Here is a 14,066-nt window from a genome sequence, read left to right as displayed (position 1 = left end):
AGGTGACAATTTTCTCTCTCTTAAAGGAAATACTACATTTTCAAACAATGAGAAAATACAGATTTCCCCCATAACATGGTGTTTTCTTACCCAGGCTGGATGCTACCCAAATCTCCATAGGGAACGAAGGCTGAGCCACACACTTCAGGATGGGGGGAGGGACAGAGAAAAAGGTCTGGAGAGGTGACACCTGAAATACTGGTATAAAATCTCCTGGATGTCTTTAGGAGGGGGCTTGGCTCTGCTGATGGTTATGAATAGCTTTTAATGTACTGATATGCTTTATTAATTCATTGTCAGGAGTAGACGTCATGTACTATTAATCACACCTTCCTATTTCTAAAAAGCTAAGAATCCTTAAGAGGATTATTTATGTGGGGAGAATCAATGCCATTCCTGAAGATACTAAGAACCCTAAAGTGAATACAACCTAACATCACATATTAGTGAACAGATCAGAGAACATATACTAGTAATAATAGATAGGCATACCTCCCAGGGCATAGAGTAACTCCAATGCTTGAACCATCGACTGTGCTGGAGGGGGCTGTAAAAAATATAAAAATTAATTAATTTCTTCAGGTGACAGACATAAAAATGTGACTATTTCCAGATCGAATCCACTCTCCCCTCCCATACTTCACCTCCATGCTCCTATACATAATGCTGGTGCCCCTTAACATGTCCTTTCTATACATCTCAGCATCCTTAACACTGCTTAGTCTTTAATCTCAGCTTGATTAAACCTTCCCCATGGAGGCCCTGCCTCTGCTTCCCTCTATCAGAAGTGGACTACCTTGAACTACTTCCTTGTTTTTCCTAAACTCACATCAGACAGTTCTAATTTTCACTGCCTAGTCTCAATCTTCTACTACCCAAAATACTGCACTACTGGTTGGCAACTGATCTTTGCATCACCCAGAGCCCGCTCCAATCCTTGCCTATAAGTGGTAACTGACATGCGGTTGAATTTGAAGTCCTGAAAATAATACAGAATGCCAGATAACCTAAAGTTAAACAAAGCTACTAGCAATATTGTGACCTTCAGTCTGATCTAGATCCTCACCTCCTTCTTTGCTTCCACAAATCTTTACTGAGCATCTACTAACTGCCAAGCACCATTACTACTTCCTGCTAAATGACTTCATTTATAATAAGCCAGGTAATAACATTATAATAGTTTTCAAACTGTGTGGTTTCTTTTTTTAAAAAAATGTTTTTATTGATTTCAGAGAGACAAAGGGAAAGGGAGAGAGATAGAAACATTGATGAATCATCGATCGGATGCCTTCTGCACACCCCCTGGGATCGAGCCCTGACTGGAATGGAACCATGACCTCCTGGTTCATAGACTGAAATTCAACCACTGAGCAACACTGGCTGGGCTGGTCTAAATGCATTCACATAACAAACATATTTTATGTACCACACTGTTTTAGTTCAATTTTACAGATGAAATTAAAATCAGTAAAAGACATCTGAACAGGGTCAAGTAGGCAGGTGATGGATGGCAAAGCCAGAAACTGAACCCAGATCTCACTTTTTTCACTCTACCTCACCCACTGACAGCCAAGGAACAACGTTGTCCTTTTAAAAGTTGTGATGACTGTACACACACACTTATGAGGGTAAGAACTAGACCTAATTCACTACACAGAGGACATTCCACACATCATGGTTGACTAAGTCATGGAATTGACTCACTAGCCTTTCCTCAGTGCCTATGACATCGACTTTCAACAGAGGCAAATACACAGCATCTGAGTGGAGGAGCCTAATCTCTCTGGGATCTTTACCCTGAGATTACTGAGAGCTGACAACAGGAACAGCAAAGCACTGAACTAGGTTGTGAATACTTACAGAACAAAACTAACGAGGTCCTTTATGAGTCCTTCCAATCTTTGACCCTATTTCTAGTCAATCACCAAGTCACCTTTTAATTCTGCTCTTTGAATTTATTATCAATCAACAAAAAAGAACAAAACCTCTCTCCTCACAGCCATAATATTTTCACCTAAATACACATCTACTACATTTACCAGCATTTCTCTATGGCCTCATCTGATTTGGGATCATATGCAAACAGTTTTAACATAGTTGGAAGGACTGGGTATGTATAATTTTAGCTGTTTTTCCTCACTGTTTGATTTTCTGTTTTCATTGTTTCTTGAACCCATAGGAACTTCAGTGATTACTTGGGAGAGCTGAGTAACATTCCAACAAGGTCATACATACTCTGTAAAATATGCAATTTTCTTATTACTGGGCAACTAAGTTGTTTTCAGTTCTTTACTACTGTAATCAGCACTGCAAAATATACAAAATTATATGAACCCTGTGATTTCAATAGTGAAATCCAATGGTGAAAAACACCATTTCAGGGAGAAATAACCGGAAGGGACTACATGAAGATGAATTTGTATGTATTTTCCTCATTTCTCAGTTGTCCAAAGTTTATGGTTTTCATCACTTATATTTTTTAATCTAAAACGAAGTGATGCTATAAATATTATAATACATGGACTTTTTTGTCTTTTTTTAAAACTTTTTTCCAGGAAAAATTTCCCTGAGAAAATATCAGGCCTTGCTCTGGCTCATAAAATAGTATCAGGAATGCCTCCGTGAGGACTGGAACACAGGATGAAACCACTTTCCCAAACTGGGTCAGCTCCGGCTCTTACCATCTCTCCTTGTGTTTGATCATTTGATTAACTTAAAGTGGACTTTACAATTATTTCAATTTGCACTTCTCTCTCTTCTAGAAAAGCCGAGCATGTTCTGACATTAGTTTACTGTTTGTGCTATTTCCTTTCCTTTAGCTTTTTTCTTCAGTGGACATTAGATTTATTTTAAATGATGTAGTTACTGAGATGTTGATCTAACACTGTTGCCATTATGTTTTCCTTTAATCTTAGGTGTGGGTTTTTAATAGCTTTTAATTTGCATTTACTTTTCATCTTTTTCTTTATAATTTCTTGTACTATACACCATTAAACAAAGGGTTCATTTTCTCCACACTTATGATAAACCATAATTATTTCCTTTGGGAGGAAGACTGCTATTTTTCTATTCCTTCATTTGCCTAGTTTATGTGACAGGTGTGACATTAGGGATTTTATTATCCAAGAATCCAGACCTGCCATACCACTTAACAATACAGCTGAGACAGAACAAAGAGTTAAAATGCAAGTCTTCAAATCATAAAAATTCAACAAGAAAATATGAGTGAATATTTATTAACTAACTGACCTAGATATGAGAAAGAGTTTCATAAGCACAGTAACAGAAACCATAGAGGCAAAGACAGACTTTACTGTGGAAATGTTCAGAATGTTTGCACATTAAAAAATAATAATAAACTTAAAAACAGTAAAATACAAGTAAACAGAAAAACTGTTTGCAAGAAATATTGTGAACAAAGATTAATTTTTTTAATAGTTAAAGGACTCCTGAAAAACACTAATAAACACTAATTCTAAATGGCTTAACAACATAAAAGTATAAAGTGCACAATAAACTTATTTTAAAAACTATCTTACGAAAATCAAAATAATAAAGTACAGATGGTATTTTTCCTACCTTCTTTCTCCTTCCCCACCATCAATCAAATTAGCAAAACTCTAAAGAAAGTCATATAGTATGATAGGAGCACAATGAGTAGGGCATTCTTGTGCTGCTGGAGTTTATACCTGTAAAGCAACTCGGCCACATGTCAAGGACCTACAAAAGGACTATGGCCCTCTGACCCAATAATTTCACACCTGGAAACCTGCCTTGGGGAATAAGCAGAGACCAATCATCCACAAAACCCTTCCCTAAAGCTCTACGAAAGCCCTCTTGGCTCCCCCAATCATAATACTCTCACATGCAAGCCTAAAACATGCTCACTGTCCTGCATCTCGCTCCCCCTCCCGAGCTGGTGAAATCCCATGAGTTGCACATTTCACCACAGGCATGACTAACTGGGCTGGGGGCCCTGCCTTTGTCTCTCCCAGCACTGGGCACACGCACTGTGATAACTCATTACTTGTCTCTGTTCCCCAGTGGACAAGGACAGGAACTGGTCTGGCTGTTTTCCCCCTGTAGCCTACACAAGGCCTGGTACAAAGCAAGCACACAACATAGGAGCTAAATAGAAAGGAAGGAAAGGAAACAGAAATGGAAAAGGAAACGAAAGGAGAAAGAAAGAAAAAAAAAGAGAAAGCAATCAAGCTGACATGCCCTATAACAATGTCCTGACATTCCCCTGAGAGCCCTCCAGCCTCCCCATGGCCACAGACAGAAGGCAGGACTCACCGACATGAAGTGGAACCTGAGGACGTTGTCAATTCCCAGTGCTTTCAGCTGCAGGATGACAGGTGCCAAGTTGCTCCGCTGCATCTCAGGAACGGTGGACTGAGGCAGCTTGTCAAAGGCTTCCTCTGAGGATAGGAAATCAGAACTGTTTGGGATCAAATGCCACAATCAAATGCAATCATTATGACAAAGGGACAGTTTTCCTTCTCTAACAAGAGGCTCTAGGATTCCCAGATCAGATGCATATATTATGATATAAAGTTATTTCATGTTTAAGAAAGACCATTCTACTTAAATACTTAAGCAATTTATATCTTTATAAACAATATATCATTATGGAAGTTTATCCTCTTATTTTTAGGATACTTTTTTTAGAATGTGTTTTTTCTCAGCAAAATATTAAAGCAACAAGTATTTGCTGAATCACTATTGGTGTCCAGTTACCATACCTCTGCTTGGGATAGAGTAAGTCGAGAGGCAAGAACAGTACATATAAACACCAAAGAATAATTTCAAAATCCATTACCAAAACAGTAACCAGAATATAATAAATGACCAAATCTTATGAAGAGCAAAAACTGTCCAAATCTAACTCTTCGAATCAATGAGCCAAGCACACACGTCACACTCATATCCCAATGGCTGTCCCAAATAGATTAATGAATGCTTACATGCCTGCCCTACCAGGAACAAAAGGTGACTTCTCACAGGAAAAAGCACAAGGCACAGAGGTGCCAAGATGGGAGGGGCAGGAGAACAGGGAGGGAGGGAAAGAGACTGGGAGGCCTTCTTATAAAAGCTAGACAAAAAGGTGGGGGAAAGAGGGAGAAGGAGATTAAATCCATTTTGTTCATATTCAGAAAGCTTATGGATTATAGAGAGAATACTCCACCCTCAAAACCCTCCCACATCAGTCAACATTTTAACGGTGCACACCCTCCTTCACACAGGGTGGCCCCATTTCCACTGAGACCATAAAGCTGCAGTTAACTAGAGAAAAAGCAAACCAAAACAGCTCTATCCCTGAAGAACTTCATAAAAGTCGTCTCTGAGGAAACAGCCAATACTCTCTGGAGTACTGATACAAACTGTCAAATGCCTGGGTCTAACTGGAAGGTTCTGGATTACAGGCAACAGCAGAAAGTTCCAAATGGGATACCGCCTTTGTGTTTCAACAGCATTTTAGGGATAGCTTTTTGGTAGAATAGCCACATTTCCAAATACCGAGCTGACCAAGGGAGAAGCAAAGCTATCAGATAAGAGGACAGCCCCCCTGAGAAGACACTCATAGGCAGTTAATGCTACCTAAGAGTTAAGTGACACCCAATTAAACACTACTGAGGACTTGAGTGTGAAGCATTGGGCCAGGAGCTGTAGGAGCCATAGGCCAATGGTTTTGAGAAGCTTCTGTGATATGAAAGGGCCTGGGATAAGACCAGAAACAGTGACCTCTGAGACAAGGTCCCAATGAGTGGTCCTCCCAAAGGAAAAGGGAGACTCAGGGAAGGAAGAAGCACAGCCATGGAAAGAAAACTGAGGTTGCTTCATGAGGGAGGTGCCATTTAAGAGAGGATGTGAAGGATACGGAGAATGTGATGTGCTGGGCAGAGGAAACAGCTCAAGGAAAGGCATCACAGGAATGAGGTGGGTGTGGGAAACAGAAGGCATGTCCAGGAGAAGTGTGGTGCAGCTGTGATGCAGCGTGGGGAGGGAGGTGGACTGAGGAGAAGGTAAGCCAGGAACAGTTGTGGAAGGCTCAGAGAGACTCCTAAGGGCCTGAGCAGGCAGCATGCTCAGAGCTGTGCTTTCTGAAGCTCGTCTAGTAATGGGTTAGCCAAGAACGCTTAGAGGCTGGGTCGAACGCACCCCATTGCTGTCGACTGGCCTTCCCAACCCCACCTCTACTAAAACTGCTCATGCTAAGGAAGACAAATATACCTGCCTGTCTTTTTTTTTTTTTTTTTTTAATATTTTATTGATTTTTTTACAGAGAGGAAGGGAGAGGGATAGAGAGTTAGAAACATTGATGAGAGAGAAACATCGATCAGCTGCCTCCTGCACACCTCCTACTGGGGATGTGCCCGCAACCAAGGTACATGCCCTTGACCGGAATCGAACCTGGGACCCTTCAGTTCGCAGGCCGACGCTCTATCCACTGAGCCAAACCGGTTAGGGCATACCTGCCTGTCTTTAGTCTGTACTCTACTATTAGATTTCTTTGAAGCATGACATTACGCTAACCATTTCCTCAATGGAGGGTAGAGGGGAAGAACATTTGTAATATTTTCAAAATAAAGATAAATTTTAAAAAAAACTTAAGTTCCTCAAAGTTAAGACACAGAGTTATTAAATGACCCCACAATTCTACTCCCAGGTATATACCCAAAAGAACTAAAAACAGGTACTCAAACAAGTACATGCACACACATGTTCATAGGAGCAATTATTCACAATAGTCAAAAGGTTGAAACAATCATCAACTGATGAATGTATAAGCAAAATGTGTTGTATCCACACAGTGAAATATTATCTATATATATAATATATATATTATTGATTTCAGAGAGGAAGGGAGAAGAAAATAGAGAAATATCAATGATGAGAGAGAATCACTGATTGGCTGCCTCCTGCACGCTCCCTACTGGGGATCGAACCTGCAACCCGGACATGTGCCCTTGACCAGAATTGAACCCAGGACCCTTCAGTCCGCATGCTGAAGCTCTATCCACTGAGCCAAACCAGTTAGGGCTTATCTATATATATAAAAGCCCAAGCAACCTGCTGACCATTAGCTATGACAAGCACTGACTACCAAGGGGCAGACGCTCAACGCACAGGCATGGAAACATGGAACATAATGATGAATCTCAGAGGGAAGGGGGAAGGGGAGAGGGCGGAAAGAGATTAACCAAAGATCTTATATGCATACTAGAGGACCGGTGCATGGATTTGTGCACTGGTGGGGTCCCTCAGCCTGGCCTGCGGGGATCAGGGTGAAACTGGCAGTCCAACATCCCCCAAGGGGTCCCAGATTGCAAGAGGGAGCAGGCCAGGCTGAGGGATCCCACCGGTGCACAAATCCATGCACTGGGCCTCTAGTTCAGCTATAAAAAAGAATGAATTACTGATACAACATAGATGAACCTGGAAAACATTATGCTAAATGAAAAAAGCCAGACACAGAAAGTCACATATTGTATGATCTCATTTATTTGAAATATCCAACAGATAAATCTATAGAGACAAAACAAAGATTGGTGGTTGCCAGGGGCTGGGGGCAGGAAGGAATGGAGGGAAACCACTTAATGAGTAAGGGTTTTACTTTAAAGGGATGGAAATGTTTTGAAACTAGATAGAGGTGGTGGTTACTGCTCAGTTTAAAATAGTTAATTTTATATTATGTAAATTTCCCCTCAAAAACAATTTTTTTAAGTAGCTTGAAACTTTCTCCTCCCCTGAATTTCAGGATGCCTTTTCCTGCCTTGGTTTTCTCTTTCCACTCTAACCATTCCTTCTTGGTGCCTTCAGGGGTGGAAGACACTACATCTCTGGCCTCAGGTTCTGCCTTTCCCTCCCTCCCCTGACTACTCTCCCCCTTCGTCCCCGCCCACGTACTTGTGCATTCCACTCCCTCTGCCGGGTGTGCTGAAATCTAATCTCCACTGCTAGCCCTTCAGCGGATAACTACTGGTCTGCCAATAAAATCAGGCTCAAATACTCGATTTCGAAGTCCTCCCCAACAGGATAACTCTCTGATCTCTGCTTCCAATGCTCATTCCTTTATGGCAACCCTATCACACAATATGTCAATCTGTTTGTGGGTCTGCCTCCATCACCAGGCTGTCAATGACCACACGTGGCCAAAACCATGTCTCACCTAGCCCTAGATCTCCAAACCCTGGCACTGTGTTTGGCTCTGTAAACATTTGCTAAAAGAAAGAATGATGTCAAGGACTGAACAAGGGCAACAGTAACCAAAAAGGAAAGAAGAGATCTGGTAAGTGACTGCAAATGATATGAAAACCAAGTCTGAACAATTGAGAGAAATCTTAGTACCATCCCTCACACAAGAGAAGTGCAGAAAGAGAAAGAGCAGTTCTGGGACATCACTGTCTGTAGGGAAGGCTGTCTTCTAGCTGGAGAGAAGGCTCCTTAAGGCCAGAACAGTCTTGATGGTATTTATTTTGCTCCTTTAGAGCCTAGCATGGTGTACAGTACAGAGCAGGAGTAGACCAATTATTTGCTTTCTGTTAGTGAGATAGATCTTGCTATTTTAGCTCTGCAAAGATGCTCTGACTAGAGCTAAAGATGGGACCCCCCACTGGGGGTTCAGGGATTCCAGAACAAGAAAACAGCACACAAATAGGCCAATAGGGACTAGTAGCAAAGAAGTACTACATTTACAGGAGCAAGGTGGTGGGGGCCAGATTACAGAGGGACATGTGAGGGAGGGCTGGCTTTTGTGTGAAGTCTTGCCCATTGAGGGTAAATATAATACTCTTCAATGTCGAGGCTGACAGAAAATAAAAAACCCTTAGAAGAAAGCCACACTAACCTGTATAAAGACGATAACATTTTCCGGAGCGGCTACGGCCACCACGTCCTGCTCGCTGGTTGGCTGATGCCTGGGACACTGGGACCACCACCAAGCACTCAATAGCTGTCCTGGGATTGTAGGCTCGGAGTTTCATGAAACCACAGTCGATCACATACACAACCCCACTGATTGTAATGGAGGTTTCTGCCACATTGGTGGCCACTATCACCTAAGTTCCCCACAGAACGAAGAGTAAAAATAGAAGTTATTTGGTTCTTTTCATTTTTAATAAGTTCTTTAGTTTGGTATCCTGCAAAAGCATAAGTTTTAGGGACAGAATATCTTAGTTTTGAATTCTTCCAGAGCATGTGATGTTAGATAAGTTAATTAACATCCTGAGCATGGTTCCTCATCAAAATAATATTTACCCCCTTCCCAGTGTTGGGCTCTAATCCTGGTACTTGGCCCATAGTAAATATTCAACAAATGTTAGTTTTTGCCTTTTGTACAACTAAGATAAATCACCACCCTGCGCATGTAAAACCCATTTATTCACTCACATTCTAGCTATTTTCTGAGGGTTTGTGCTTTGCCAGGCACTGTGCAAGGTACTGGGGATGTATGATGAACAACAGAATACAATACCCCTGCTCTCCCAGAGTCTAGTGTGAGAAAGAAAATACAACAGAGCATGAATATAACATTACATAGTATTTAAGGTGTTTATTATATATTATAATAATGGGCTGTGCTATTTTAGATTGGAGGGCCAAGGGAAATCTCTCTAAAAGATGATTTTGAGCTGAGACGTGAGTAACAAGAAGCAGCCAACCCTGGAGATCCAGGCAGAAGAAACAATTGAAAGAAAAGAGAAACAGCCAGTGCGGCCAGAGTCCAGAGTAAGTACAAGATAAGGCTGGAGGGAGGCGAGGACAGATCATGCACAGTCTCTGGGACACTGTGAGCTGTTTGCATTTTATTCCAAGTGCACTGGAGCTGCCCCGAAGGATTTGAAGCAGCAGGTCATGTATAGATAGCACTTAGAACTTTCTAAAGGCACTTTTATATCTATCATTTCATAAAAATCTTCCTACCATTTTTATATAGCAGACATATGCTATAAAACCATCTATCTATTATTATGTTTTACAGCTGAGAAAACCTGGCCTTGAGGTTGAGTAATTCATCCCAGGGCAGAGTGACTAAGGAACGGAACCACGGCCTCCTGACTGGTTGGACATAGTTCACATTTCACTGGGACGATTCCAGCTGCTCCCTCCCAGTGGTCGGAAGGCTGAGCACATTCTTCCAAGTGGTTCAAATTAGGAGCGGATTGTCAGACCACCCCCCACCTACTGTATTCTTTGTCACCTGCTGATGAGTAGCTACTACAAGCCACTTCAGGCTAGTCCTGGGTCTTCCTCATCCAATGGAAGGGAAATGGGGTAAGGCCCAGGAGGACAATGAGCAGGAAGCAGACTGGCCGCCTGCCGGCTCCTTCAAACCAATGCTTCCCACCACACCCTTCCCCACCCCAATTTCAATGCTAAATATTTTTAAGCCACACCTTAAACTAATTAACTTAAACCTGGCACTACAGGCAAAATGATGCTTCAAACCAATGGCTTAGGAACCACTAGTAGTAATATATCTATTGTTCTCACTGATCACAATCCACCAACTCGGTCCTGCAAGCCAAGGTAGTGTTGTGTTATGGGGAAATATTAGGCAGGCAGGAAAGAGATAAGGAGAAGTCACCTGCTCTGATAATTACTGTCAGAGTGACCCTTCTGTGGGGCAGGTTCAGAAATCTTTGCAGCACATTATTTATTGTGTGCTTTTCAAAATACTGCACAGAAACATGGAGCTCTTAAAGAAACCTGCCTGTATAACAAGTTTCACTTCAATGTAAAAAAAAACCAAATCTTTCCAGTGTGCAGCAAAAGGGCTCCAAAATGATTATAGATGTCTGCAAACACCCTTGGTCATCGGGTTAGTCTCACCTTTCGGACACTGCGGGACACCCTTTCAAACACTTTCATTTGCTCAAAGGAAGGCAGTCCTGCATACATGGGGAGGATCCGGAGGTGTCTCTTCATCCCAGTCCGACCTAGTGCTCGAGCCTGCTCGATCAGCAGAGACACGACAGTTTCTACCTCTTCCTAAAACATTGAACCAGGAACCAAAGAAACCAAGATCAATTTGAAGTTGAAGCAAGTCACTTTTTCATATGAAAGATACAAAAGTTGGGATCAGGATTTTAACTGTGGTCAGATTCATGACTCCAGTGTGATCACATTCTACTCTGGGGTGGTATGTAATTAAATGCTACCCAACAATGGTGCCTATGGAGTGAAAATTTGCAACTGTCAGATTAATAAACAAGAACAATAACTATTTAACTCAACTTTGAGGTACTGTGACAAACAAAGCAATGCATACATATGAACAAGCTGTGGGAGATAAAATCGCTATACACATTTCAAGAAAAGATTACTGAACTGTGGAAAATGCTCAACAGTGGAAAAGATTCTAGCTAGAGGGTAGTTCTGAACAGTGTTACAACCCTGAGTGAGCACTTGGGCTTGTTCAATTGTCTTTCCAGTGATGTGCCCACTTAGCACCCCCAGGATAAGCTGTAAAGGTGTCACTGAAAAAGAAGCCTGCAGCAGCAACCAGCACACATAAATGCACCTGATGCAATACTCAATTCTAGTAAACAGCTTATGGAATGAATGTGTAATATACTTTGGAATCAGCTAATAAATTTCAAATACATTAGACCCTCTGCAGACAGAACAGGCAGGAGCCAATGACTCTCTGACTATGTAGTCAGTAGATGAATGATGTCAAACCAAACAATTTTTTTTTGCAATTAAGTAACCACAAAATACAATAAAACATAAAATAAATAGCTAAGCAAAGTAACAGCTTCTGTATTAATTCTGATGCTGCCTTAACATGTCTGTTCATTACAGAGAAAAGGTCCATTGGAATTACCTGGCCAGTAAGAAATGCTAATATGTCTCCATCTCCCTCTGTCTGGTGAATTTTCATCACGGTTTCTACAGTTGCTTTGATGTAATCTGGAACAGGACTGAAAAGATATATGAGTGAAACTCATCACTACAATACACACTAGTTATAGATCCATTACCCTGGTAAATCTGGCAGCAGAATCTCATGCAAGTTAGTTTGGGCCTGCCCAGCAGTAATCAGTATATGAATAAATAAAATAAGTATTCACTTTTTTCTTTTTTTAAAATGCAACATTTAAGAATAATTCATAATTACATGTCAACTATGATTTTTTTGCTTTATTTGCAAAGAAACAAAAACAATAAACCCATGCAAATTTATGTGCTATCGTTAGCATGCAAAGATGTCTGGCCAGTGAAAACAGAGGGCTATTCCCAGTGCTAAGTCCCACTCTTTCCATTTTCCCTCCTGACTACTGGCAGCATGTCTGAGGAGTGGACGGAGCTGATGGGTGCATGCACTGTCCAGCCAGAACAATTCAGAAGTTAAGCCCCCAACTCTCTGTATTTATCAGCCACTGTCTGTCTGTCCAGTGACTCAGTATAGGAATTAGAATGACCCTCTTCCTGTCCAAGAGGGCTCCTCCCAAAATTGTCAACCAGGCCTTTTGCTAGGATGTAGGGAGCTGAGAACCAAATGATTTAAAGATATATGAGTGAAACTGACAGCCATCTGGTAAACCTCAGTTCTAAAAACTATCAAACTGTCCTTCCCCTAACCTTGTTACCACTTTGCTCTTTCCTACTGAGCTACTAACTAGATTCATAAAAACTTGCACATTAGTGTCAAGAGTTTAAACTAAATTTGGTAGTGATATTAAGCAGGGTTCCAGAACATCCTATCAATGACAGGAGATACAAAATAATGACAGGAGACAGAATATACCCCTCCTCACCAGCCTGGCATATCACCCTTGGAAGACATGCAGTTGCTTCTCATTCCACAATACAGGACTAACTTTCTAGGCACCATCATTAAAAAAGCAAGTATCATCAAACCTTTGTAGATAAAAGATATCCACAGGAAATGTCCGCCCTTCCACTGTAAGGATCACACATGTATCCCTGGTTGGGTCGCTGGTTTCATTTTGATTAAAGAAATCTCGAAATTTCTAAAAAAAAAAAATAAATAAATCAATTCTTCATTCCTTTAAAAAAATAATTCATAGTAATCCATGGAAAAAAAGAAAATAATACAAAAAATGAATACAGAGCAGGGAGTTGGCAGTAGAAATTGGATATATAGAATACAGACTATGGGTTGCAAAATAGTTATTAAGCCGAAACCAGTTTGGCTCGGTGGATAGAGCGTCGGCCTGCGGACTGAAAGGTCCCAGGTTCGATTCTGGTCAAGGGCATGTACCTGGGTTGCGGGCACATCCCCAGTGGGAGATGTGCAGGAGGCGGCTGATCGATGTTTCTCTCTCATCGATGTTTCTAACTCTCTATCTCTCTCCCTTCCTCTCTGTAAAAAATCAATAAAATATATTTTAAAAAAAAACACACAAAAAAAATAGTTATTAAAAACCATATGTTTATTATTGCAATTTTGAGGGATCGCATTTTAATGACAGACTCTTTACTAAGGTTTGGTAAAAATAATAAAGGTTAGATTTCAAAACTGTATTTGCTGACACTCGCCCAGCACCCTGTTGAGAGAAGTGGCTCTCAGCAGTTCCTCCCAAATAGGTAGCCACATCCTCTTCAATGGCACTTGATCACCAGACTGGTAGTCTATAGGGAGGCCTGGAAAGAGAGCTCTGGCTAACAGGAGACACTACCAAAGATTCCCCTCTAAGGGAATGTGCCCCAAGACACACAAAGAAGCTGAGCCTGAGAAGAGCTGAGTGACCAAACCGGCTGGACAGTGAGCGCTAGATGGAAAGCTGCTGGGGCACAGACACCCCATTAAGTGGAGTGTGTCAATATGTCAATGACCTTCCTGTTCCCCAACTATATTCCAGTTCCCCTGAGGCCTGCTTGGGCATGAGTTTTTATCCTCCTGGGAGGCCTAACTATGTGATCACAAGTCTTGTCTTTACTTCCCCAGGTGTCTTTACTAAGCATGCCCATGCCTGCTCCTGGAATCTGGGAGCCCAGGGGTACACTAAGGAACTGCATCAAATACAAAATGAATGGGCTTGGGGGAGTGCTTCTAAACTGGATTTAACCACCAAAACCTGGGATACTATACA

The 14,066-nt window shown here is 41.4% G+C and overlaps 1 protein-coding gene across 4 annotated transcripts in view; it reads right to left on the bottom strand.

Moving 5' to 3' along the window:
- Positions 1-14,066, bottom strand: part of DHX35 (DEAH-box helicase 35) — a 62,171-nt gene that overhangs the window by 18,840 nt on the left and 29,265 nt on the right. For all 4 annotated transcript variants that reach the window (XR_002828323.1, XR_002828324.1, XM_006085175.3 and 1 more), the window contains exons 9-14: positions 12,871-12,983; positions 11,834-11,930; positions 10,837-10,995; positions 8,852-9,062; positions 4,297-4,421; positions 493-547 (exon numbers count right to left, since the gene is read on the bottom strand). Coding sequence is in view for 2 of the 4 variants with exons in the window: in XM_006085175.3 (XP_006085237.1) it covers positions 493-547; positions 4,297-4,421; positions 8,852-9,062; positions 10,837-10,995; positions 11,834-11,930; positions 12,871-12,983 (760 nt within the window). In the remaining 2 variants the exon portion in view is untranslated. The remainder of the gene's footprint in view (positions 1-492; positions 548-4,296; positions 4,422-8,851; positions 9,063-10,836; positions 10,996-11,833; positions 11,931-12,870; positions 12,984-14,066) is intronic.

The sequence above is a fragment of the Myotis lucifugus genome, unplaced genomic scaffold (assembly GCF_000147115.1).
Source record: "Myotis lucifugus unplaced genomic scaffold, Myoluc2.0 scaffold_16, whole genome shotgun sequence".
NCBI classification, from domain to species: domain Eukaryota; kingdom Metazoa; phylum Chordata; class Mammalia; order Chiroptera; family Vespertilionidae; genus Myotis; species Myotis lucifugus.
Note: the sequence above shows the minus strand (reverse complement) of the source record. Positions and strands in the feature narration are given on the sequence as shown.